Source organism: Alligator mississippiensis, chromosome 1 (assembly GCF_030867095.1).
Source record: "Alligator mississippiensis isolate rAllMis1 chromosome 1, rAllMis1, whole genome shotgun sequence".
In the NCBI taxonomy this organism is placed as follows: domain Eukaryota; kingdom Metazoa; phylum Chordata; order Crocodylia; family Alligatoridae; genus Alligator; species Alligator mississippiensis.
In genome coordinates, this window is record NC_081824.1 from 202,672,656 (window position 1) to 202,700,404 (window position 27,749).

At 39.1% G+C, this 27,749-nt stretch overlaps 1 protein-coding gene across 21 annotated transcripts in view; it reads right to left on the bottom strand.

Moving 5' to 3' along the window:
• The window catches only part of NRXN1 (neurexin 1), a 1,201,358-nt gene that overhangs the window by 330,621 nt on the left and 842,988 nt on the right, over positions 1-27,749 (bottom strand). For all 21 annotated transcript variants that reach the window (XM_019497420.2, XM_019497419.2, XM_019497417.2 and 18 more), the window contains one exon: positions 18,552-18,733. In XM_019497420.2, the coding sequence (XP_019352965.1) occupies positions 18,552-18,733 (182 nt within the window). The remainder of the gene's footprint in view (positions 1-18,551; positions 18,734-27,749) is intronic.

A 27,749-nucleotide genomic window follows, 5' to 3' on the forward strand; every position in this document is an offset into this window, starting at 1 on the left:
ACTGAAGAATAGTCGAACATTATACTCTTATAATAAATCAGAAAAAGACTAAAGTTGTTCTGGTTTGATAGAAAGGTATAACATCTAATTGCATCAGAAAAAAAGAATGTGAGAATAGCATGTTGTGTGATTTATATTGGTGTGTTCTCTGCTACACAATCCTAAACCAAGAGTAGGTAATATGGGCTTCACTGAAATCAATGAATTATACCAGTATAAGTGGGGGCAGAATCAGATGCAAAATTTACATCGAAATATTGTTAAAAATCACAGCCCAGTGGCTGAATTAGAATCTGGAAGACTTAATTTAGTTCCTGGTAATACACTTGCTTCCTGTGTGAGCTTGGGCAAGTCATTTGGGGTAGGGTCCAATAAAGGATTTAGACATGAAAAGTGAGACGTAGGTAGAATTTATGCACTGAAACCAAAGGCCGTGACCCTGGCAACCCCCGCTCAGCTGGCACCTAATCCAGGAGGTGTCTAAATTCCATAAGTACTGCCATTTTTTACCTTAAAGGTCTCACAGATGCTTGAAAATTCTACCTTTGCACACGGGCAAAGCACTTCAATATTGAGGGGGACAAGCAATTTGTGTCTAAGCCCAAGTGAGTCCAGAAAATGGATACTTCTCCACTCAGCTCACTACAGGGCTCAATCTGGTAGTTATTCTCAGAGGATGCTTAACCCACACCAACATCACGCTCCCCAAAATAGGCTGGCAGCTGCTGTTTCCTTTTCAAACAGGGTAAAAGGAAGGGGCCTGGGAGTGGTGCTGATGAAGCCCTATAGCTCTAATGATAATTCAGCCTCTTTGTGCATTGCCCTACCTTCTTGGGCACTGGCTCCGGTAGCCACCCCAGATCAGAGCTGTTGCCACGACATGTCCTGTGCTAGAGCTAGAAGGCATGGCATACGGCATGTGGCAATGGCAACAACTCCGGCTCTGGCATGGGGCATGCAGAAGGAGCCACAACTACCCCGTATACCTCAAGCCAGAGCCAGAGTTGCTGTTGCCACATGGCTCAAGTTGAAACCTGAGGCAAAGCCCAAACTGCGTGCCCAGAGCTGAAACCATGCCATACCCAGAACTGGATCCAGCCAGCAAAGAGCTGCAGAGTCCAGATCCAGTCTGGTCCACAAGTTGAGTCAGACATCCCTGACCAAGGGCTTAGAAAATAGGGAACTGTCTGAAAGGTATCAACCTACTTTAGCTACCTCCAGGTAGTGCCCTAGTCAATGGCCTGTAGGTTATTCTGGCAAGTGGCAGGATAACTGTGTACCCCTCCTGTTCAAACTTTATTTGTGCACAAAAGAATTCATGATTCGTGAGGCCTGAGTAAGTATACAAGAAGTCTGACACTGCAGCCCAATGGCTCAGGCATTCACTTTTGCACAGGGCTGACTTACATTCTGGCTCCTTGGCCAAAGCCTGTGCCATATTTTATCTAAAGATGGTTTAATGTAAAATACGTCTCACCACCAACAGCAGCAAAGATAGCCCTATTCAGTTCTTTTCCAAAAAGGAAGCCGATGGCTAGCTGCATGAACAATTTCTGGCAGAGGGTCCCAAGTAGACAGCTTGGGACACCACTCTAGAGACTCTGAAAAACTTTCTAGGAAACAGGATGCAATGCCTTCCTCTTTCCTCGGCATTTTCTAATAAGAGCACTTCCCAAGCATTGAAGAAAAATACATTATATAACTCTAATACTATGGTAATGCAGACCACATAAATACTTTAGATAAATAGGAAGAGAATCATCCTGAGGTCTTTAATCCTGCTCTCAGTTGCAGAAGTTTAAATTCAAGGACATCAGAGGAGATATTCCTAATTTGCACAATGTTGTAAGTAAGAGAAGAGTGAGGCTCGGATTGTTTAAAAGGAAACTTGACAGACTGCTGCAGCTAGAAAATATGTATTAGCTGAATTTTAAAAGGTGTTTCTAGTTTGGTGAGGGCAGCAAAGTAACACAGAGCAAAATGTGAATCAAATAACCTAAATTGCAGTTTCATCGGTTTCGCAGAGACCACGAAATCTGGGGTGGCCTGAAAAATACAGGACTGCTCACAAAATCCACGGAAAACAAATTAATAAAAATAAGTTTTTATTAAGTCTTCCCCTCCCAGGAGGGCCTCACAGCCCACCTGAGGGGGAAGGCACTGGCTGGTGGAGCGGTATGAAGGGGGCAACAGACAAGATGGTGGCTGTCCTGCCCTCCTACAGGGTCTCTCCATCAATCAGTGCTGAAGGCAAGAATCAGACAAATGGCAGCCAGCAGCTGAGATGACAGCTGCCTCCTCCTTCCTTCTCCCCCTGGGGAACTCTCCACCAATCAGTGCCGAGGGGTGGGACCTTTCCACGAAATGGGCTCTTCGTGCTGGGACAAAGCCACAAAAATGGCTCTCTCACTGCTAGTTAAGCAGTTCCCTATAAATAAGGAATTCAGTTAACTAATTGTGAATTACAATTATGGAGGTATATCATAAAGAGAGAACAGTATTCAAACAAATTTTCCTTACTAGCACAATATGATTAACAGTAATAGCAATGCTTACTTAAATTCTTCAAGAAACGCAGTGGGTTTTGTCAGACTGCCTGTGCACCTCTCACTTTCCAACTGAGAGGCTTTGGGCCCAATTCAGATCTCATTTACACTCATTAAACACTCCACTGGCTGCCCTAGAGTAACACTGGTGACTGGAATCAGAATCATTTGAGGCTACAGAGTCTGTAACTAGTGTTCTTCCACCTGTGCCAGTTCTGCACCAATAAGCTAATCTTTCTAGATGATATTAAAAACGATATCATTAATACAGTATGCTCTCCCCAAAAATGCTATGCTAGCACTTCCTGCTGCTGCTCATACAATATCCTTGTCTCCAGTTAGAGTTTATAAATTTAGAAGATACAGAATGGACCAGATCCTGGAGTTGGCTTGATCTACATAAAGTATGTGCCGTAATCTTGTCCTGTCATGGTTCTGTGCAGGCACAGGTCCACTGCAATAGGTCTCAGCAGTCTGACACCTACGGTCCAGCTTATTTAAGATTCTAGATGCTCCGAGCTAGAAAAGCAATTATCATATGGCAGTGTAGCTGATACTTTCCACTACTTATGGCGAGTAAAAAAAACGTCAAAAACTTCAAAATAATGGACTCAAATCCATTACTTACGCACACATCTCTCTCGCTTTAGAACAGGTTGACAAGCTAGAAGTCAGATAATCATTGACATCCATACAGCCAGGGGGTTGTTTGTATATATTTCTGCAGACTGGACAGGAACTAGACAGTGGCAATTTCAAAGATACATTATCAGGGCTGACTTCTTACATGACTTGCCGGAATAAACAGAGAAGGGTGACTAACCCACATAGCTCACATGTGTAGAGACCACTACCATCAGTCTAGCTCATCTGAAACTTGCTTTTGACCATACAAAACTTCTCATTTCTCAAAACATCTTATGAATATATGGTCAAATAATTTCCAAGACTCTGGTTTCTATTTCAGGTGGTTAATTACAAAATGATTTTGCTGTTACAACGAGACAAATAGTTTTTAAAATTTGGTATCATGGCTAAAATTATCATTTATGTTTTGCATTAACTCTATTTATGCACAGAAAAAAAGAACTATAGGAAGCTAGTGCTGACAAATTGATTTGATGCATTTTAAATAGCTGCATCTTTTGTATCAAAGGAGAGCATGGAAGCCAGTGAAAAGACATCTGGGGTGTAAAGCAGAAGACATGTATGTGGTTGGAACCAGAAGGAATATAGTCAGTTTGGGGCAAAGTGGAGAGGTGCTAACCATGTTTTAGGATTTTCCTCTTGGGCTAGGGACAGACATTACACATAAACTGGTTTAAGTGATCAGAAACTGGTTTAAACCTGTAACAGAACAGATGTTTAGTGCACATAAACCAGTCTGAAAGTGGCTGAAACCAGTTTGAGATGAGCCTGATTGAATGTAGTGTCAGACTTAACTTATTGGCTCAAACCAGTTTACGCAATGTCTGTCCCAGACCCCTTGCTGGTATAAGATAAATTAGACTCTCCCAGCATCCCCGCATGCTCTCTGAGCTGGGCAGGGCTCTCTGCTCCACAGCAAGGCTGGCCCCTCCCCTCTGCTCCCTGGCTGCAGCTCCAGGGTAAGTTTCTTAGTACCCCTCTATACGTGCAGGTAAAGGGGTAACGGGATGCACAATCCACACAACTGCGCCTCCTGCTATGCCCTATATGCATGGCAGGAGGCACACTTGTGGGATCATGCATTAGATTCCATCACACCTTATCTCCAGTGCAGAGTCTAGCATCATGATGCCAGGCTCCCCCTGCACTGGCTCCCACAGCTGCAAGCTTCACAGTTGATGGGGCTCAGTGGGGGTCACAGCAGGGGCAATGCTGCGAATGGTGCCCCTTTTGCAAGCATTGTTGGCTGTGGGGCTTGCAGCAGAAGGAGCAGGAAGAACACTGCCCCTGCTTTGAGCATCCTGAAGTGTGTGGTTCCCAGCAGCAGCAGCATGGAGAACACTTTCGTGAGCCCCAGAGCCCACATCGCTGCTGCACTTGCAGTGGCAGAAGTGTTCTTCCCACTATTCCTGCTGTGAGTGTCACAGCTGAAGATACTGCCCTTGCTGAGAGTCCCACAGCTAAGAAGGCTTGGAGGGAGGACAGCGTTCTCCCCGCTGTGAGCCCCACAGCTGACAACACTGCCACCATTGTGAGCTTTGTCAGTGGACAGGGCTCCACAGGGGAGCAGCTGGCCACACGTTCAAATTAAAGGCTTATTTTATCACGCCATTAATTGGGTGAACATGTAGCTGGGTCGCGACTTAAGGCATGATTTCCCAGTTAATCACACCTTAAGTGTAACGTGTAGAGGAGGCCTTAGTAAAAACCACATACTTTATAGATTTTCCCCCCACTAATTAAATCAATAATCCTGCATGGGAAGTGTCTTTCATTTGAGTACACCATGCAATAAATATTTTTATATTGAATTCGTCATTCCTTTAGCTATGTGACATACTACACAGCAGGCCTCATTCTATAGGGAAAAATCAGTATATTGTAACTGACAGACCCCTGGAGGTTACCACCTGCTTTCATCAAGATGCATCAGGATTTCAACTTCTACTACACACCATACCAAATGCTTACAATGTCAGTGAATTTGTGCTTGTGAACATAATAAGAAAATTACTTAGATGAGGGAAGATGGAAACAGGGAGAAGGAAACAAAGAACAAGAATCCATGGTTGTTTGGCACTTAAAATTGGATCCACATGATAATTCAGAATTGTACAAGAGGCAGTGTTAAAACTAGAGTTTACTTAAGAAGTAAGTAAGGCTTAAAAGTAAAGCCCATTTTAGATTTTACTTAATTACATCTCCCTAATCTTATATCTGCCTTGTCACTGTGGTAGTCTCCTGCTCCAAAAACAAACCAAGGTTTCTTGTTTGATTGAGTTAATGACATAATCAGTATTTTTTTTTAACCTCTTCAGTAACTTATATTTATTATAACAATTATAGAACGATTTGGGCCAAGTCCCCTCTGTAGTCTTTAATTTCTTGATTAACATTTAGGTTTACAAGTTTCTGAATTCCCTACCCGTATAGGAAGCAGAGGGTCTTGTGCTCATAGCTCTCACTTTTTGCTGGAGTGGAAGCCCTGAACATGCATCACCAAATTCAATGGAGGTTCCTTCATTAAATTCAAAGGGAAAGGATCAGGCCCTAAGAACTGCTAATGATGAATGAGCTTAATTATGGTGTTCGCCTCAAATCTGCTCACTCACACAACCCCTTGAGATCTGCCAGTACTGAGGGCTAGAACACTATCATGAAGAGGTATGTAGATCACTGTCTGTACACTTATGGCAGAATTGTATTTCACACAGTGGGTGGCCAAAGTGCACCCTGAGACTAACTCCAAGTTACCTGACTACTTGGTAAGGACGATTCCATTACCTATTCCCCCATCATACGAAAATGAGCAGCCTCCAGAGATGCACAGATATCTCCCTATTTCTGTAGTGGAGTCACACATATAGATCACATTGGATTGTGGTGGTGCCAGCTCATGGCTGGATCAGACACACAGAACTGGGCCAGTGCATGTGGCCAGGCCAGCATGCCTGATTGCACTGACCACATATGCCAGATCCAGCCTATGAATGGCCCCACACAACTCATCTGGCCCATGGGGTCTGAAGGGTGAGTACCTGCTGAATTAATTAATTCTTCCCATACCATCATATTTACTCAAATATAAAATGAGTTTTCCCCTCCCCCAGTTGGCACGGGGGAAAAGTCCCTCATTTTATAATTGTATACAAGAAAATCTCACTAAATACAATGCCTGTCGTTAAACTGCATCATGTGCTCAGCACTGGAAACCAACTACAAAGTTGATTAAAGGCAGTCAACATTAAACATGACTATAAAACACAGGGGCCACACTGGACAAACATGCTGATGGGAATCTACACAAGAATAGGTTGGTATAGCACAACTGAATAAGATACATTGTAATGCCCATTAAGCGCTGTCACCTTCACTGCTGATTCTTTTTAAAGTCATGGTGAGCCATGGCATTGTATACATTTTTATTTCTTCTTCACTTCCAAAGCTGAAACTTTCTTTCCCATTTCTAGCTATTCTTGTTTCTTCACCAGCATTAAATGTCTACCAAAGATAACCAAGTAGGATCCAAACAGTTCACCCAGAATCCTTTTGTTGCTCCCTCTCTCAGCCTGGCAGGTATGATAAGTGTGGCCCTACCTTCCAGGATGTGAAGCCAGACCAGGTTGTCCTGCACCTTATCTGCATATACATTTCTGGAGTATCCTAGGACTTTTGACAAGAACACCTAGTTCTAGTCATAAATGGAGGATAATTAGCACATGGATCCTTTTTGTGAGGGGCATCTGGAGCATGCACACACGCACACACACACACACACACACACACACACACACACACTGAGCAGTGCTAAGCTGTGGGGTCAACAGGGATTGAAATGCTGTTGACTGTGGTGAGGTCCAGCCCAATGATCTATACAGTACATCATGAGCCTCTGTCTTTGGACTTATAGCATGCAAAATTGGTACTATATATAAAGTAGGTGCCAAAGTTCTGTTTGAAGGTGTATTTATAGAGTACCTGTGTTAAAACTTCACAGCAGTTTCAAAAAAAGGTAACATGCACCAAGTTTGGATGAACTAAGAGTATGTAAATTGCTACAGCTACGTTTAATTTCAAGGTTTTTGTTTCCAAATTTGCTACTCATTTCCATGTACTTAGGGAGAGAAGGGTCTGACAGCAAGGAGAGGGGGGAGGGGCTGCCATGAAAAAAACATTGCAGGGAAGCAGAGCGCATAAGAGATACCTAACCCCTTTTACCCCCAGATTTATTTTCTCTGATGTAGCAGTGTGAGGGGGACAAATACAAGGTCAATCTCCAATAACTAGATTCTATACCTGGAAAATTACAACACATTTCTAAATATTCCAGGTATTGAATCTAATTGTTGGGCGGTTTTCTTATAATCAGGGTCATCTTGTATTTGAGTAAATATTGTGTACTTCTCACCTGCCTGTCCAGTCTTATTGTGATTGCTTTGCTTTTTATTACTCAGAATCATGTGCAATCCTGGAGTCTATCTTTTACAGTATTTTTATCCACTTCATTTTCATGTAACACAGGCTAAGTAAGGGCTGTTAAAAACAAAGGGCAAGCCATTTACTGCCAAAAACAGTTAAATTTCCAGTGGTATTTCCTATTTTCATATAAGGAAAATAAAAAATTACATGTTATACATATACACACAATATTTATTCTCACATGTTACACATTAGTATGGCTCTGTATGGAATCTCTAACAGTCACTTTAACACCATTTTCCTATGAATAAAAATGGCAATTTTAAACATTATCATTTTTAGTCTTTTCTAGAGGCTATGTGTAAGTGCTGGGCCCATTAGGAAGCTAGGATTATTTTTTCTTTCCAATGGTATAGAACAGGGTTTTCAAAAGGGCTGAGTTCCCAATGATTTCTGCTGGAACTGTAAATGCTCAGTACTGCTAAAATATTCGATCCATAAAGCCCACCTTTCCCATTTCTTTGGCTTTGCAAGACTGTATTTGAACTTTAGAATCATGATCATATATACATACATGCATAAATACACACACACACACACACACACACACAAGCTCCCACTGACACAAAGCTAAACCCTAGCATCTCTAATTTTGGCAGCAAGAATTTTGTATTTGGAAGGACGTAAAAACATCTGTCTAGTATTATTTTTTCTTCCTTTCACATCAGTGTGTATTTATAGTTTAGACTGTAAAAATATTTCTGAAGGAATGAATTGGGCCCTGATAGTGCACCCTTAAGTCAACAATAATTTTGCCATTCTCTTCAATTAATGGAAATGTAAGTCTTTAGACACTTATATTCCAACAGACTTTAATCAATGAGAATCTTTCCAAGGGTTTTTTGATCAGACCCTTCCTCAGCAGCAAAATGAAATGGTTAAAAATAGAGAGAAATTAATTCATCATAGCGTTCTACAGTTTCATGTGCAGAGATGTGGGACAGAAAAATTTCCAGTGCTTTATTTTTCCATGGGAAATTTTCCATTTCTAAAAGTTCATTGTTTCATAAAATTCATTAGTAACAATGAATGAATGCCAATACAATATTAGGCAAGCTTGGCAGTTTCTAAGTTGTAATTAATGTTTTTCATGTGATTATCCCTAGGAAGTGTGTGAGAGAGTACATATATGTTTTACTGATTTGTAAACAGGAGAATAAATACACTCACATAATAATGCCAACCAAAAATCAAGTTATGAATTCACCTAATTGGCTGTGCAGGCCAAATCAAAATCAAAGCTAAAATTCTTATTTCATCTCAGCATGCAAGTGAAAGCAAAACCAAAACTAAAACTGTGATTAATTTTTGTTTCACTTTCAGTTCAGCGCACACACAGAGCAGCGTCCCTTTTCTTTTCTTGAGTTGGGGAAGTTAGAAGTGTTTGCATAAGATTTGTTAGTTTTTTAGTGCTTTTGGTCTGAAGTAGATAACAATGCCTACTCAGAAAAAACTAGTGTGTGGCATCATTATAGTGAAGTTCAAGCCACTGAAGAAAGGAAGAAAGTTGGTGGATGTAAGTATTGTGGGTAGGAGTATACTAACAATGCAACAAGAATGAAGAAACTTTTAATAACATATAGAAACTGTCCTGAAAGAGTATAAGCCATATACAGAAAGCTAATACAACAAAGTGGTGGAACACCATCATCTGAAAAAAAGTCTACTTCAGGAATCCTATGTAAGTAAACAAATTAATATGTTAAACACCACACAGTATAGACTAGCATCTATATTGTTTTAAAAATTTATAATTTTAAAAGTTGTTAATGCAACTCTGGACTATTATTTATTTAGTTTTTTAAAATATTTGTATCCTGCTTTTCTGCTTGCACTAAGCACCCAAAGTGGCTTCGGCTTAACAATATATTTTTTTAATTCCATAATAGATAAATAGCAAACTATTTCAAGCCAGCATAGTGAGCTTAGTCCTCTTCCCAATGGCAGAGGCCAGACTATACTTCCCTTTGGCTCAGCAGTCCCAGGGCAACTGAGCAGCAAGCTGAGCAGCAGAGCATTCTTTCTGGCAGGGAGGGGGGAAGCAAGCTCCCTGCCACTTCTCCTGCTCCTTCTGATGGATGAGGCTAGACTAGAATAGGCTAAAATAAAAATCTTTTCCCCCTTTTGTTGCAAGAATTTGGTAGCTCGAGTGAAACAACAGATTTGCAAGAAAAGGAAAATGAAAATGCTGAGTTGCCAGGTCTGGGGCCAAAAAGAAACAGGATCCTCGCTTTCACGATCACTGTCACTAGATATGTGATCCACCATGAGTAGCTGATCAAGACAGTCACACTTTTTATCAAGGTTTGTGGACAAAATGTCAAAAGAAGATCAAGAAACAGCAGATGAGACATTAGCCCGAACTATATTTGCAAGTGGTACACCTCTTTCTATAACTGAAAATCAATACTGGAAGGAACATTACAAACTAATTCACCCATCATATAAGTTACTGTCGTGTTATCACTTATCACATTCTCTCTTAGATAGAGAATATGACAGCGTTCAAACAAAGGTTATTCAAACGATGGTCAAGCTGAATCACTGACTCTGATGTCAGATGGATGGACTGATATACAAGGAAATCTTTTATTGAACACTATGTTAGCAACTCCCGAACCAATATTCCTGAAAGCAATTGCTACCAAATCTTCATGTTATACAGGTTAATACATTGCCAAATTCCTAAGTGAAGAGATTGAAAGTGCAGATCCCTCTAGGGTACAAGCCCTTGTAACTGATAATGTGAGTAACAAGAAAGCTGCATGGCAAATATTAAAGGCAAAGTATCCTCGTTTAATAATATTTGGCTGTCTTGCTCATGGGTTGAATCTCCTGGCAAAGGACATAGTAAGTGTGAATACAATAAAGGCAATATTGGCAAGCTGCAAAGTGATTGTGAAGGTATTCAACAATCATCATGTTGCTAATCTGACTTTCAAGAAATTACAGAAAGAGAAGCAAGGGAAGGAAAATGCACTTTTATTGCCATGAGAAACTAGGTGGGGCTTGGCTACAAAGTGTTTACACAGTTTGCTGCGCACAAAGAACTGCTTGCAGTGTGCATCAATAGATGACAAAGTATCTCTGATTACTCCTGTGAACGTTCGGAAGCAGATTCTCGACAACGATGCATTCTGGGTTTGAGTTCAAGGACCATTCAATTTGCTACTACCAGTTTCAGTGGCTATCAAGAAACTTGAAGGAGATACACCAACTATTCCAGAGATAGTCAGACAACTGAATGAAGATCAAATTGAGCTTTTGCCTTCTTCACCTCAATCCAACAAAGAAGTAAAACAAATATTTACTAAGCGATCTGAGTTTTGATCTCATCCAGTTCATCTGGCAGCAAACCTTTTGGGTCCTCAACACAGAAGACAACATTTATCAGAAGATGAACGATCTACTGCTCTCAATACAATTATGGAAGTAGCTATAATGTCCCCAACATTGACAAAATAGCCGTGATGACAGACATTGCCGAGTACTGCACAAAAGAAAACTTTGGAGCAAAGGCATCATTTGGCAGGCAGCAGAGAACATGTCTCCTCTCACAAGGTGGAAGGGATACTGTAACCTGACTGTTGTCCAGGATTGCTCTAAGGATCTGAAGCATTCCACCAACAGCAGCTTCTCATGAACGGAACTGGAAGGCTTTCAGCACAATCGAGACAAAAAAGGAGGAACAGACTAACAAATGAATGCACTGCTAAGCTTGTTTCTATTTCTCAAAATCTCTTGCTTCTGGAGAATCAGGCAGAAGCACAATTAGTGAAGAAGATGTAGCGTGATGATAAGCTGCCCTTGCCCATAGACCCATTGGTAAAACCATCCTTTAGTGAAAGAGAATGTGGTTCAAGTAGCTCTGAATCAGATTTGCCTCTATCTGGTTCTGAAACTGAATTAGTAAGTAGTGCAAGGGATTCTACAGACAGTGACAGTGAAACTGGAGGTGCCGGAACGACCTCAGCGGGAGAGAATTAAGCTCTGTTGAAGTAGATGAGTGGACAACCACGGCATATCATGCACAGTTCTTTGGGTGTGTTAAAATTAGTGTGTCAACAGTTTTCAGTGCCTTTGTTTTTTTCCTAAAATTTAAACAATGTAAGGGAAGTACATGATATTGCGTATTGTCTTTACGTTTTTACAAGTATTCTAATAAAAATAATTTCTTTCCACATAAGCCTTTGATTTGTTTGAATATAACAATTAAACCACATTAAGTGTGCTGTATTTCATTTTTTTCCTAATCAAGTATTTCAGTTCAAATACTTGTGGCTATCAGGACATGACATTAACATGGGGGTACTTTTTTAGTTTTGTTTACTAAATGTAAGTCAAATAAACATGCTAAATCAGATAACGCTCTATTTGAGGCATTGGAAAAATTTCCCAATTCAAAATTTTCCAGAAAACCCACATCTCTGTTCATCTGGATGGACACATGCACGCATGAAAAACACAGAAACTTCTAGTACATCACCACTGCTGTGAAGGGTATTTATCTTAATGTAAATAAAAACAGAATTAATGTTATATATAATATGTATACAGAAACTCATTCTCAAATGAATTTATGGAAATGTTGTTGGAGCAGTTTAGGGGATGTGTGTATGTTTGTGTTTACGCACACGCAAGAGAAGGAGAGAGAGTGAGAGAGAAAGACTGGAAAGATATATAACTGTTAATAACTGCCTTTTTCATTTGATGGCAGTTCAAAAAATTGAAACACAAAATGATTTGGGTAGACCAGAAATATATATTTCTCTCAAAAATGTTGGTGAATTAAAGTGTTTAAAAATATTTTATGTCCATACAAAAGCTTTGCTTGACTCCACATGTGTTTCAAACTAATTAATTCACCAGAAATGACACAAAAAGCACAAAATATGTCAGGCAACCTGTATCTAGATTCTTTGATGAAAGTGCTCCAGTTTACTCCTCTCCCTCATTTATACATACATACGTATGTACATAAATACGTGTGTGCACCTACATAGAAAGAGAAAACAACCAGTTCATTCACAAGTAAAGAACACGTGTCAGAGTACTATTCTTCCTCTTACGTGACTATTTCCCTTAGTCATCAATCCCTGATGTGAAGCTTTGTTAAATGCTTTCTGAAAATATAAACATTATGCTGAATTTCTATCATGCCAGTAAAGCTACATCTTTAGAGAATTTCAGGTTAATTAAGCATGACTTCCCTTGCTTATATCCATATTGGCAGTCCTTAATCAAACCACATTTTTCCACACAACATGCCACCACATCCCTTAATATAGCTTCCAAGACTTCTTAGCGTACATCATTAATCTTATTGATCCATATCTTTCTAAAAATCTATTTCTTAATCTTTTTTTAAAATGAGAGAGAAATAATACTACTTTACAGTCCCCAGTAACCTCCCTTGAATCTAGATGCATTTTAAAAATATTTGTTTCTGAGCTTAGGGTGTGCTTTTCAAAAGCATGCAGCGCTTTCCTCACCTTGCTCCCAATAAAATCAGTCAAATCATTTATTTCAACTTAAAGAGTAATTAGATTAATACTGAGCACTTAGAATTTGTACTTTAGAATTTGTGTCTGATTATTATCAGGGCATAATATTTTACCTACTTGAAGCACATCAACAACACCCATTAGAATTTGGGTTTTTTATGTATCACTTTACTCTGTATTTCTAAAAGACCATCATTTTCCATAAAAAAAGGTAGAATACTAAAATATTCTATCTTTTCTCTTTCCAAATAAATTATGCATTACCACTTGTAGAATTTGAGATTATCATATAATAGTTGCCTGTCTCTCTCAGTGTATTCAGACACCTACAAAAGTAATGATTAGCAAAAGAAGATGCAAGACTTCTAACTCTGTCCTTCTTGGAATCTATCTTGTACAGGGAATGCTTTTTTTTGGTATACAGCTTTTGGTATAGTTTTCACCTCCCTTATGTATAAAAGGTCACATAAATGTTATTGAAAGCAATGTAGACATACAGATCAATCTTGTTATTGGAAATCTGTTTTTATTTTTTTTTCCTTCACAAGTAGCAGCGATGCTTCACACTGGAGAATGGCACATTACTATGTCAGCAACACTGTCACATAGGCCATACTAATAGGTAGCCCTTTAAGGCAACATCTTAGTCTAGTGCTACTTTGCTACTAAGCTCTCAGTATGCTACGGGAAAATTGTCTAGGCAAAAACTCAGAACTGTAGGATGTCACAGCAAGAGATGTTGGTAAGGGAGATAGAGTGCATCAACATCTACCTTCCCTGTTAGTGGTGAAGGAGGCCTGGACAGAAAAAGACAAGGACTTACTAATTTATTCAGGTAGAGCACCTAGAGAAAAACAGGAGCTACCAGCAAGAGCTGTGGACAACAGCTGAGTAACTCTGAAACGCAATTCAAGGAAGAGGAGGTTTTGTTTTTGAATATCTAACTTTACTTAGATGGAGAGAGCTAATATACAAAAGAGGGATGGTTTTCTTCAGCTGAATAGGTCGATACAGATAATTCTAAATAGAGAAAAAAAAAAGGAACTACACTGAAGCCCAAGCAACTGTAATGAAGCCCAGGGCTGGAAGCACTTTATTCTGGGAACAGGTAAAGGAAGTGACCACAGGGAAATGAACAGAGAGAGTCTGAGGTATGTACATGACACCTGCTTTTTCTGGCACTTCAGACCTAAGCTCCCAGTAAAGACTGTGCAGGTGCTCCACTTCACTTTGCATGTGTGAAAGTGACTGCTGTTCTTTTCATCACGTTAATATGCTTTCCTTTAAAATCAAGGTGCAAAAATGTACACAGATTGCATAACTTGCCTGAAGTAGGAATGAAGTTTAAAATATTTAGCTTGAAACTGTTAAATATGGGGCACAGGGAGAAAGAGGAGTCAGAGACTGTATATTTGAAATATTAACTGCATTAACAATGGTTATTTTGGTAGGTGAAATTATTACTTTTTAAAAATTGTGTTTTTAGCTTAATAATGAACCTTGATTCAGATAAGTAGCAATTTTCTAAATCAGACTCTCTTACGAGCTCGGTTTCATTATTAGGTTTACAACATCTTAAAGTAAACAAAATAATATGCAGGGCAAACACAAACTAAATTTCCCTAATAAGACTTGTAATTCTCCTCTGCGGATATCAGAATTAAAAGTTTTAAAAGCACTTATTTAATCATCTTCCATTCTGAAATGTTACATGTCAAGTGCCACTCTCTGGCATATTAGTCTAACCTATTTCACGAACTTGACATTAACATTTTTTACTAAAAGCCATAGTTCCAAATCTCCTTACCTATTTTCGTGCTAAACTCCAAATACATCTAGTAATTTGTCATTAGGGTGGCTCATAAATGCTAATACTCTACTTGGTAAAATTCTGATGTTCGATACAAGACACAAAAACCACATTGCTTTAAATTTTGAACTTGAGGCATTAAATATAAGAAGATTACTGTGTTACAGCAATATACTTGGTATAAAAAAAGAGCTAGAGATCTATGTATATTTATGCCTCTAATAATAATGCAGGCATTTAGTCAAATACTCATGCAAATCTATTATCCTTAGGTTTAATCTATTTTAGGCCAAATTTTATTTGCTGTACATACCTATGGTAACATATCAGGTGGTACTTGTACAAAGTTATGCAGAGCATTGAACTCTTCTGTCCCCCATGTGCATTTTACTTGATTATTAAACATTTCAATTTTCTTATAGGTGTCTCAACCTCACTGCAAAACAGAACTTTAAATAGCATAAGGCCCTCATTCTGCCACCATTGCAGATGATTTATCTTTCAGTATGCTGAACAAAGCTCTAATTCAAATATAATGTATGAATGGAAGATAAGGTGCATACACACTTTTTATGCACACATTTTTATAATCATGAACATTTCCTAATACCAGAGTGAACTGAAGTAGTACTCAAGTTTTCTAAAGGGTGGTGTCACATGTTCAACTTAACACATTATGCAGGTAAAACATGAGCAAATGCATGTTCAGAGAGTTTAGTGCATATTAAGTGCTACTGTAGCACTTCAGAGCCACCTGGTCCCTTCCAGGCAAGGATTATCTTGAACTCATACAAGGAATTAGGCCTCCTGAAACATGCTAACTTTAATACATCCCAATATTGCAATGAATTGCAAACGCTGGAAGTGAATGTGTGACTATGTCCAAAGTGCCTGAGTCCTATTGGCTTTCTAGTTTTCCAGGGTGCTTCTGAAACCACTGTATGCAATTTTTTTTTAAATATATACTGATTTCTATCAGGTAGCAGGTAATGATAACCCAGTAGGATTTTAACCTTCCTCTAAAATTATTCAATGGTACAACGGTTCTTAAAAACTTGTCAACTGCAAGAAGTAATTGAGTACTTTCCCCACAAAATGGGTTAAAGAGGTGGATATCTGAGCAAGGTCTACCCCACAGCTTTTGCAATCACATAGAACAGTCTGTACAGGGGCTCCCAAAGACACAAATCTGAAGGAGATAAGAAGGAGGCTAGAAACATTTAATGGACCTGTGCTAACAGAATTTCTGCATCTGACAGCATCCTTTGGGGACTCCCCAAAATGAAGGAGAATATGCTGACTGCATAAGATTTTTGCTCTAAGTTTCAAGGGGGGGGTGGGGAGGGGTCTATCCCAAGCTCCTCTTAGCTTATCCATTTCCTCAATATGCTGCCCTGAATCCGAGCAGCACTCTTCACTGAGTTTGGAGTAAGGAGGAACGAAGCCACAACATAAAGCCTCATTCTATGCAAAAGGGATAGATCTTCCCATTGATAATTTATCAATGAAGGCCAAAAACAGATTTGTACTTAGGTTCAATTTTTCTACTCCTCTAGTTATGTCCTAAAGCAAGCACAAGGAAGTAACAGCAAATACTGAAAGCACACTTATTTAATTTAAATACACCTGGCATATTTAAAAAACTATAAAAAACTCAATGCTACCAACTACTAAGGGTGCTTTGTGTTGCTTGATATTTCCAGGTTGGGTTGTTTTTTTCATTGAGGCTGGTTTAACTAATGAACATGATAATATATATGGTTTTATTGCACTGATTTCATGGAATCATAAATATCCAACTTTAGCTCGTATGTCATATGTTTTACTACACCATTGACTGGCACACCAACACATTTGTACAGCATAGTTAAAATTTTTGATCTCTAGCAAAATGCTCATTTGCTTTCTTATAATCATCTGTTAAAATAAGGTAAGCATTAGAAAATTAGTTACTTTGGAGGCAACATTATTTGCAACTTCAATGTATTTTTTAAATATTACTCATGATTGACAAAGACTATTTATGCTTTGTACTTGGAAGACTGATGTTTTAGGACTTTAGCAGAATTTGCAATAACTGTAGTTCCTATTCTAATACTGAAAAAGACAATACAGTGATTAGAAAGCAATGGACACCCTGGAAATCCTGTTTCAGACTGGAATGCAATAGAAGCTAGTTGTAACAATATCCTTCTTAAGTCAATGGAAGTTTTGCTAATAACTTTAAAGGGAAGAGGAGTATGGGCACCTGATGACAACTTTGGAACTGGAAGACAAACTTCTTGATTCTCGTTAGCAACCCAGAGCTTGATTTGAAACACCTTAAAGCTTGGCCCTTTTGGCATTTCAGAGTCTATTTACTCACATTTTGAAACCAAGATTGCAGCACACATTCAAACAATTGGATAAATGAGTTGGTCAGTAAGAAAGGGCTTTGGAAAACCATAACATTTCATTTAAGGGTTTCATTCTTCATTTATTTAATTCAAACAGTAAATGAAAGAAATCTCAGTCCAGAATGTGAAAAAGCCTTTACAGAAATCCAGCAGGTGAGGGGGAAGATTGAATGTTGTAGTCCCTGTAATTTAGTAGCACTGCCCTGTATGATTTGGAAATGATCACTGCAGAATGTTTTTGGAGGGTAAAAGTATAATTGGATATAGATCAATAAGTAATTTCTTTCAAGAGGAACTAATCTTGTTCCTAGAAGTAGCAAGGCTCTTAAATCAAAATCAAGCAAAGTTGAGATTAATCTAAACAACAAAATTTTATACTGCCCTAGTTAACTATCTCAACTGATCATTTATTTATGTTGCCATAAAACCCAGATGCCTTCAGTTTTGATTGCTACTTATTTGCTTTAAGGCAACTAAAATTACTTTTTTAGATTTCCTAGTGTGACAACTGTGTTTTCTACTGAAAATTTATCACTACACAGCAACGATGAAACCAGTCGACTCCTTTCATTATCAGCAATGAGTACATTCAATTGTGATCACTGTAATTCCCCCAACAGATTTCAGCTGAAATCCTCCAAGACTAATGTACCTTCCTATGACATTGCGAAGTCCTGTTTCATATAATTAGATTGCCAAAAAACTGCTATGTTTATGCAGATGTTACAGTGCAACTTTTTAATTGAAACAGCTATATAAAGCACTAGGTATTTTGAATCTTTCTGAAGTTTCTATACACTGCTATACATAATAAGAGAGTGGGGAACAACCTTTTTGGAAGGCATGCCACAAATGAGCCACAGATTCCCCTAAGTACCACTGCAGTTCCCTTCCCCTGCCTGACCTGCTGCTCTGCTTTCTGCCCTATCTCCACTGTGCTACTTGTCCCTTCCCTGACCTGCTACATACTACACAAAAGTTGCCTATGCCACTTGCGGTATGCATGCTACAGGTTGGCCACGCTTGCTATAACTCATTATCCTTTAATTAATTATTGACCCTATAATTGTGTAAACTTTACATATATGATCAACTGTAATAGAATGAAAAAGCATAGGATCAATCAAGACATACATAGAAATAACTTGTATTTGCTGATAATACTTACGATATGAAGCTCTAAATAGTCTCCGAGCCCACTAGTACTGTCCACTCGTACCAAAACAGCTTCTTTTTGAACAGTGCTAAACCCTATTGCCAGTCTGTCTGCACGAGTGCTTGGCCGATCATTCGGAGGCCACGTATAAGTGATTTGTCCACCACCTTTGCTAAAGATATATGTTGTTCCCGCTGTAAAACAGAAAATAAAGCCAATTAGTTCACTTGTACCAGTGGCAAACCACATGACAAAATGTGTGCTCTACATGAATCAATATTCTTTTTAAAGCAACTAAATTGCTAAAATGAAACAAAGCTATATTTCATTTTCAAGGTGTCATAAATTTGTTTCCAAACTAAACATTGGAGCAACCTAACATTGGCCTTTTTATTGAACGGAGCCAATATAATCGCACATATTTTCCCAGAGCTTTTACGGGTCATAACCAGGGACCTACCTAATTCAGGGGGGCTGCCCCCCAATTTCACAGGCAGAATGTGAGCTCAGGCAGCCATTTCATGGGTGCAGCATGGCAGGGCCCCCATGCCTCTGATTGGACAAGGGGCCCTGGTGGCCCTGCCCCTCACCACTGATTGGCAGCAAGGGCTATCCATCATGCAGCCCCATCCCTCACCACTGACTGGTGGAGAGGGGCAGGGCCACATAATAGGCAGCCCTCACAGCCAAGTAGTGGTGAAGGACAGGATTCCACAGATTTGCAGGCAATGTCGTATTTTAGAGAATCTGCAAAGTCACAAATTCAGTAGGTCCCCAATCATAATTTTGGAATGCATCTCCATTCTAGGAAAAATACAATAAGCTTATGGTAATATAATCTGTTAAACAGAGATGGAAACACAACACACATATAACTGCATTTCTGAATCAGACCCATGTGGGAAACAAATAATGTAACCCAACTTATTTCAAGATGAAGCTCCATACTCAAGATGAAGCCCCATTTTTTAACCTTGTGATGAAAATGCTATGCAAGACACAACAGGTCATTCTGCATAGTTAAGCCAAACATACAAAGCATAGCAAGACAACTTTTTTTTTTTTTAAACAAGTATAAGGTTTACCTCTTATCACATGAGTGATAACAAATGAAAGCAAAACAGCATGGCTCACTCATCTTTTCAGGACACAACAGATAATAGAAGTAGTCTACACAAGTCGTGTTTTATTTGCCTAACTCATAATGCATAAAGTTCTCAAAATTATAAGAGCTTCCAATAACAAAAAACTTCACATACTGTTTCTAATTTTAAATGTGCACTTACCCTCACCTGAAGCTGCATAACTTTGCAATGCTCAGAAGGCACTTAGCACCAATTAACAGGCTCTAATCTGCAGACACTCATGCTTTAAGAGCTTTTAGTATGGTCTAGGTCAGGGGTTTTCAACCTTTTCTAATAAGTATACCCCAGCAGACCCCTTTTTGTAAGTGTACCCTCGGGGGAGGGGCGGGAGGAGGGTGGCAAGCAGCCAAATGCAGAGCTGGGGGCGTGGTGAGCAGCACCAGCGCAGCATCTGTGCAGCCCTGCTCTCACCCTGCCCCAGCCCTGCCCCCACAACCTGCGAGTTACCGGTGCAGGGTGGCTGCGCTCTGTCCCCGCCTGCCCCGGCATAACCCCCGGGACCTTTCAAAGTACCTCCAGGGGTAGACGTACCCCTGGTCCAGGTGTAATGTATAACTTCACCTGTAATGGCTTTTTTTTTTTAGAGATGGGGGTTGTCTTAAAGCCTGTTTTATCATAATGGTTTTGTTGCATGCAATGGCCTTGATAAAACTGTAACACTTGTTTTATAACAGAACTCCTAAAATGTAGTTCAAAGTCTCTTGATGGCAAACTGCCAACTCGTAGCCATTGCAAAGAAACTTGTACTGCAAATGTTCTCTAGGAGGACAAACTAAAGAAGTCTGAGTTGTAGCCCTAGTACCTAAGGTTCTGTTTAAATTATAAGACGCCAGAATTTTGCTTCACGGTATTCCTGAGTATGTGAAATAGTGATGTCATAGACTGTGTCATAAAAGCATTTGCTGATGGACACAGACGCAGGTTGTCATCGGTGTGGCAAACAGTGAAAGGTCATTTTCTACCAAGTTCATTCCTTTGCAACTATAAAGTGTTGCATAACATTGGCTGAATCACCACAGTGGAATGATGAAGTTAACATTAATGAGCTAATGCTACTCTTTACAGTACAGACATTTCTGCAGTTTGGTACTGGTATTACTTCATAACTCCAACAATATAAACAATATAGAGTGTGAAACATTTTGGATTTTCATATGGAATACGCACCATTAATTCCCCAAATGATAGCTGCTATGGTACTACAGGACTAAAGGCCTGACCCAAAGCTCATTGGAGTCAGTGCAGTCTATCTATTGACTCCTTCATTGGCATTAGATCAGGCCCTGAATAAGACTTTAAGAAAATATATAGGTAAATAACTCTATGTGCAAATTCAGCACTACAGAAGACACTTTTAGAACAGTACAAAAGATACATGAAGATTAAAATCTGCCTTTTCTTCATGTAACAGATGTGTTTGTTGAGCAGAAAAATGCAGAAAAAGATAACCAGCTAAGTGATGATAAAAAGTCTTAATGCCTATAATGCTTCAAAATTAAGTCCCCGAATCTAATGAGCCACAGACTCTGTTGATGTTCTTTGAAAAAAAATATACTCTTCTTAAAATATTGTCCATCCAATAAACTGAAGAGCCATTCATCTTACATGGCTGTAGGCATTACAAGTAAGATCTGAATGTGAACACAAACACCAGTAACCCCTGTCCCCCCTCATCAGCCTCACACTGGCTCCCCACCCACCCACAGGAGACACTGCTATGGAGGGGTGGAGAAGGGGAAGGTATCAGCATAGCCAACAGCCAGGGGGTTAAATGCAGGAACCATCTCCGGGGTCACTGCAGCAGTCAGTGCCAAATCCTGTTACCACTGGGATGCCACAACACTGAATTCAGCAGCACTTCCCCCATAGCAGTCATGTCTCCTAGGAGGAGTAGATAAGGTTGGAAGCAACTTCTGTGCCCCATCCCTGTGGTCACTACCGAGCCTCTCCCCAAGTGTTACTCTGACTCCTTTTGCCAGCACTTCCCTTACCTTGGCAACTGGGACTCATGCCCCAGCTGCCCACTGCTAGTTATACTACACTACTGTATACTTCTGCGGCAATGATACCAAAATCAGAATATGAGAAGCACAATAAATCAAGGTATATTCATGACACCGCTTAGAAGAAACTAAATTTACAAATATGACTTCTTTTTAATTAACTGGGCACATGGCTTGCCTAGCAGATACTCCCCTTTTGCCTTACTGCCTATCCCTTCTGTGACCGCACATACCAGGTGAGCATCTGATAAAAAGGCTAATTAATCTGTATTGATGAATACAGAACTGCCTTTGTCTAAACTACAAAAAGTCACTTTTTTAATTTCCTGTGTTAATTATGAAAAAATGGGTCAAAAGCCATTGGAGAATAGGACATTTAATGTTTATATTTCAAGGAAGACAAATATAATAATGTAATATTCATTACACAACGATTGATACTAGCTTATTGTCCAACCTCCTCCATTAACTATTAAAGCCCATAAACCACCTATGTGATTGTTCAAAACCATCCTGCTTGATATCAGTTTCAGATCTGCTAAGCAGCAACAGAAGAAAACTAATTCACCTACTTCACAAAGGCTTTTATATTCTCCGACAAATTTTACAGCGTTTTTGCTATTCTTTCAGCACAGTGTCACTGAAAAATAGTCATCTTCCTTTTCTTTCTAGTTTATGGCATTGCTTTGTTTGGAACATATCATCACTTCCACTAAATTAAAAGCAATGAAATTAGACTATCGATACCTTCACTATAGTACTCATAGATTGAATTAAGTTCTGGAACAAGCACTTTGCACCCCTTAGCTGCATACTTTACTACATTTTTTTATGTACTCCATAAAGATGCATAATGTTTAGGGTGAAAAAAGTCCATTCAGTCCTTTGAAATTCTTAACCTTGAAAATGTGGCTTTTACGGTAATAAAGTGCTAGTGGTCAAGATACAGTAATGGTTTTTAATGGCTTAAGTCTCTCAAGTCCTACTTGTTTGTAAAATTCATCTTTCTGATATACTGTGTTCATTTTAGTACAGCCTGGCAGCAACTCAAGGACATCTGCTTACCCATATAGTATTAAACAGATAAATATTTTGCTTAGTACCCATTTAGTCTATCTATTATTGTGTCTCACTGCAAAGCTTTTCAATATTTATGACTTGGAAGTCAAATATGATACATTTTAATGGTTCACTCAAAGAAAACAATGTACCAACTACTTTATATTTTGACCATGTTCATCTCAATATTGTGTTAACATATTACACACATTATCCTTCAGTACTACACCACTTTTTCCCATGTTATGTCAGTATTTTAGCATTTATTTTCACTATGAAAAAGGCAGTGCATTGGATGTTTAACAGCACTAAGTGGTGGTTTTATAGAGCTATATATTCTAATATACAACAAACAACCTAAAGCCTGAAAATACAGAAAACTCAAAAATAAAATCTGCCCTTTTAATAAAAGTGAAGTGCTTTTTTAAACTTGTATAAAAAGTCAGATATAAAATACTGATTTTAGCAGAAACAAAGAGTTAGTAACCAGTCTCCTCCAGGGCTACATTTGAACAATACTTTATATTACATCAGGCTCGACTGTAAATTCCTTGCTCCCACTGGTGAGTAATTACTTGCATGAGCAGTCCCATTGAATCCAACGAGACTGTTTGTACAAATTGTTGTTCATTAATGAGGGTAAAGCATTTATAATATGGATCAATATAAATATATTTATTTATACATGGATAACTGCAGGCATTAATTTCGCCATCTACATTGAAAACATCATACAAAACATCAACACCTTTTCCATGTTTTCATATTATCTTCATACTTTCTCCGCTTACATATACCCTAACATTTTCAATCATAAGTCTAGCTGAGGTCAGAAGCTTCAACTTGATTTGGGTCCAGTTGTCACTGAGGGACTTTGTTGTAGAGGCATGAATTTTAAAATAAACTGTTAAGTGAAAAAAAATCTCTTTTTATCATATTCAATATGTACCCATGACTACAGCATTAAGAGATCTGAATTATTATTTACACGGAACTGAAAATTTGCACTGTGAATTAGAGACTAAAGTCTCACTTTCTTTTTACACTTTGTTTCTTTGACTAAATACATAAAAGGTCCTTTTCAGAGCCCCAGTGACCAAGCATTAGGGCCTGCAAAATGCTGTGTGCTCAACACTGCATAATTACCAGGGGAAACAATAAGTTAAACTTTAAGACCTTTACTTAGCTTTTATACAGTCATTACTCAAGTCCGCTCCCAAAGAAGTTGGTGAAATCAATGTAAATTTGTTGACCAACGCCTGAATAAAAAATGAATAAAGAACTCAAGATCTGACCCAATGGGAACTTGGGGCCCCTGGCACCACCCACGATCTGATGAGCACTTTACAAGATAAATATACGCAAGACAAGAAAAGACGTGGATTTGGCTCGTTGTCATAATGGAACAGTCATGAGGGTTTATCACTGAGAAGCTAATAACTTGGAAAAAAAATTAATTGTAAGGATGGGATAAAGGAATCTGGGCTCAACTGAACTGCTCCTTCTTGATGTCACATTGCCACATTTTCTCTGCCTGGTCTGAACAGCAGCTTGAACATAGACAGGGATTTTTCATCTCAAGATGCCGGGAGAATTTGCATGGAAGAGACTGCAAACAAATCTCTTCCCCTGGACATGTCCGCACGAGCACGGACATTTGTTTCCCCAGGGACAAGAAGCAGTGGCACGCTTTATGCTGCTGCTACTTGTCCCTAGGGAACGCCTGTGCCACGCACCCTCTGGTGCACATCAGGTTACCCCAGGTCGGGTAGGAGAGGTTGAGGCCAACAACTGTGCTTGTTCCAGCAGCCTTACCTAGGGTCCTGGGGCCTTGGGGAGCTGCAGCTGCAGCGATCCTGCTGCTCGGAGCCTGACTGCCCATTGAAGTGTGGCTTTGGGCAGCAAGGCTCCAGGTTTGGGTGGCATGCCCTGTCCCCACATGCGCTGCTCCCCCTTTTTTTCATGTGAGTTTATTTTTACCCCGGAATCTCTTGGGGTAAAAAATAAACTGTGTGCTGGTACCTTGCAGCACGGGGAATGCCTGACTGTGTGGTGTGTGGCACTGCAGACAGGTGTGCAGCACCACATACCACACAGCCACGCTTGTCTGGATGTAGCCAGAGGGTGGAAATATACATACCCTTGGGGGGTGGGGGGGTGACACTATTTTTCAAAACATTCCATTGCTTTATATTTCTCCATAATGGTACTCAAAAAAAAAAAAAAATTAAGGTATGCCACATAGGCATATGATATGCTATATGCAATGGATAAAATTCACGTGGGCCAAAAACTTTGAAGAGAAATTTAGCTTTCCTGAGGCAGGCTCTTTTCTAAGCTCTTTTAAGGGCAGAATAATACCACATAGCAGTTAAGATGCTGCTCATATTCTGCATGATAAAGTTCAATCGTATCATCATCATCATGATGCATAGCCTCCTTGAGCTGAATGCTACCTACACATCAGTCTCTAGCTAGGTCCTTGAAGGCAGGTTGGCTGGATGTTCAATCCATGTCTGTCATTTGTGATTTTATCTTTCCAATAAAGCTTTTGACAGGCACACGAACACCAACAGTATAGCAGTATTCCTCAGTTAGTATGTTTCATAATAGCTCTGTGCTACAAAAGCCACTAGAACTGAACTAGTGCTGGTAGAAACCATAGTTGGATTCAGCCACAAACATCCTCATGTTGCCATTTAATATGGAGCATCTTACAAACACCCATAACCACCACCCAAAATGTCAAATTGATCCCACTTCAGTCTTCCTCAGTCCCCGTATTTTACTGCTATAAAACTAAATTGATATATTTGTGCCTCTGCAGGTCTGCAGTTTTGCAGAAACTCAAGAGGTAATGGCATCTTCATAGAAGTGACTGGAAGGCTTGAAACATGAGACAAATGCTGCTGCTTACACAAACTTTTTTTTAACATCCTCCAGAAGTGTCTATGCTGCTAACCCAGGCATTTGACAGTTGCCATCTGTTTAATATCCTTTAATGTTGAACTGCGGACACATTAATATTGAACTGGTTGCCATCTAGATTTGAAAGTTGCCTCACTCTTATGGGTGAGGAATTAGTTTTGTCCAGACAGAAAACCAACACACACTGCTTCTTTCTTGACCATCAACTGCAATGTTTCACCAAAATGAGCCACACAGCATATTTTAAGTTTCAAAGCAGAATGGTATCTAACTAAATGTCAACAGTTACTTCTTCCATATGATCCATAATACAATCAAGGTTGATTGCAAAGTCCCTTGGTAAAAAGGAGTCCATGGCATATGTTTACCATTAACTCAAACACAGTTTGCCTTTCCATTATATAACTCTTCTTCTAGGGACTCTGACTCCCTACCCATAAGCTTCCTAAGCACACCAAATCAAAGCTCAATAGAACTCTATAAAAAAGTGTGGTGCATGGCTTATTAAATTTAGACATCTTCTCAAACAGCTGCCTGAATTCAAAGATCTGGCTGACAGTGGAATGACCAGGCCTGAAGACATGCCAAATATTCCAGTATTTGTTGCAGAAGTTAATCAGCCATCAAGGCGGTAATGAAGAAGCAGCAAAGTACCTGTGTAGTTACTACATTCAGCAACACTGCCATTTTGGAAAAAGGGTAAAAGTAACACCTTTATTCCAATTATTTGGAATAATTTTACTGCTAGAGGGTCTGGAAGAAAGTTTGTAGCCAACGTGCATTAATAGGCTCACCTATTTTCAGCAATTCAGGGGTAATGTTATGCAAACACCTGCTGGTTCCCCAAATTTCATTTTACAGACTGCGATCTGGACCTTTCCTTACTTGAAGGATGAACTGAATGTGACGCTGACCAACAGCTTCTGCTGCTGAACGTGTACCTTGACTGTGATTGGCTGAAATTGACATGATCCAAGTATAAGTTCTTGTTAGAATTAAGGTACCAAAAAACCTTCTATGTCAAACTGGCAGAGGCCATAAAATCTCACTTTCTTTGTCACCTGGTTAGAAAATTGCACTTTTTCTTCTGTTTTGTTTTCTCTCAGTCCAAACATCAGAGGTAGTAATGGTGGGAGCTAAATATCACAGCTTCTGTTAGACCTCTTAAATAGTGAAGTGGCTATATAAACTCAAATCCTTTCCATAAAATGCATTTCTGTCCCTAAGTTTATATCTTACTGTAAATACTGTACACAGTATGCCATAATATATACATGATCGCCAACGGAGCAAATTAATCCTACTCTTGCAACTTTAACTGGTGTATTTCAAATATGAAGCCTTAATGTTGTTTACTTACCGATTTGCATTTAGAGGTGCAGTATATCATACTCACAATGAAAAGCACTGTACATGCAGTCTTACCAATTTCACCAGGACTACCTTAGTGTGAAGTACTAATCATCATGAGCAAGGATGGTACACAGCCCTTAATTTGTACAATTGTGCACTTGTTTATATATAATTGGTCGATACCACATGGCCTCTCATTTGTGTTATACATTTAAATAGTACAAAAGGTAAAGCCAAAGTCTTAAAAGATTTTTCAACTAAAGACTCTGATACAGCTAGGGAAACTTGAATCAAGTAGTATCTTTCTCTATGAATGGCCCAACTGATTTGAGTGGGGGCACTTGAGGAATAAAGTATAATTTTTTACAATATCAGACTACAATATCGGTTTACAATATCAGACTATGGACTTTAAATTGTTTGAAAAAATAAAGGATAGAAAACTACATCTGACTCATTAACAAAACTCATGTTAAAAGTCAGAGTATGCCAACTTATTTTACACTCTTAGAAAATGAACCCCCCCCCCCCCCACTCATTTAGGCATTAATTTCTTAATGTCCAGTTGTTATCTATCACTACAAAAATATTTAAGTTTTGTGCTTTTCACAGTAGAAAGGTATTATTTTTGGCCCATTACCTTCTTTACTTTTTCAAAAGGTATGATTTCCCTTGTAAAAGAACATAGTCTTTTTTAAGTGCATCCAAAACAGATTGGTGAA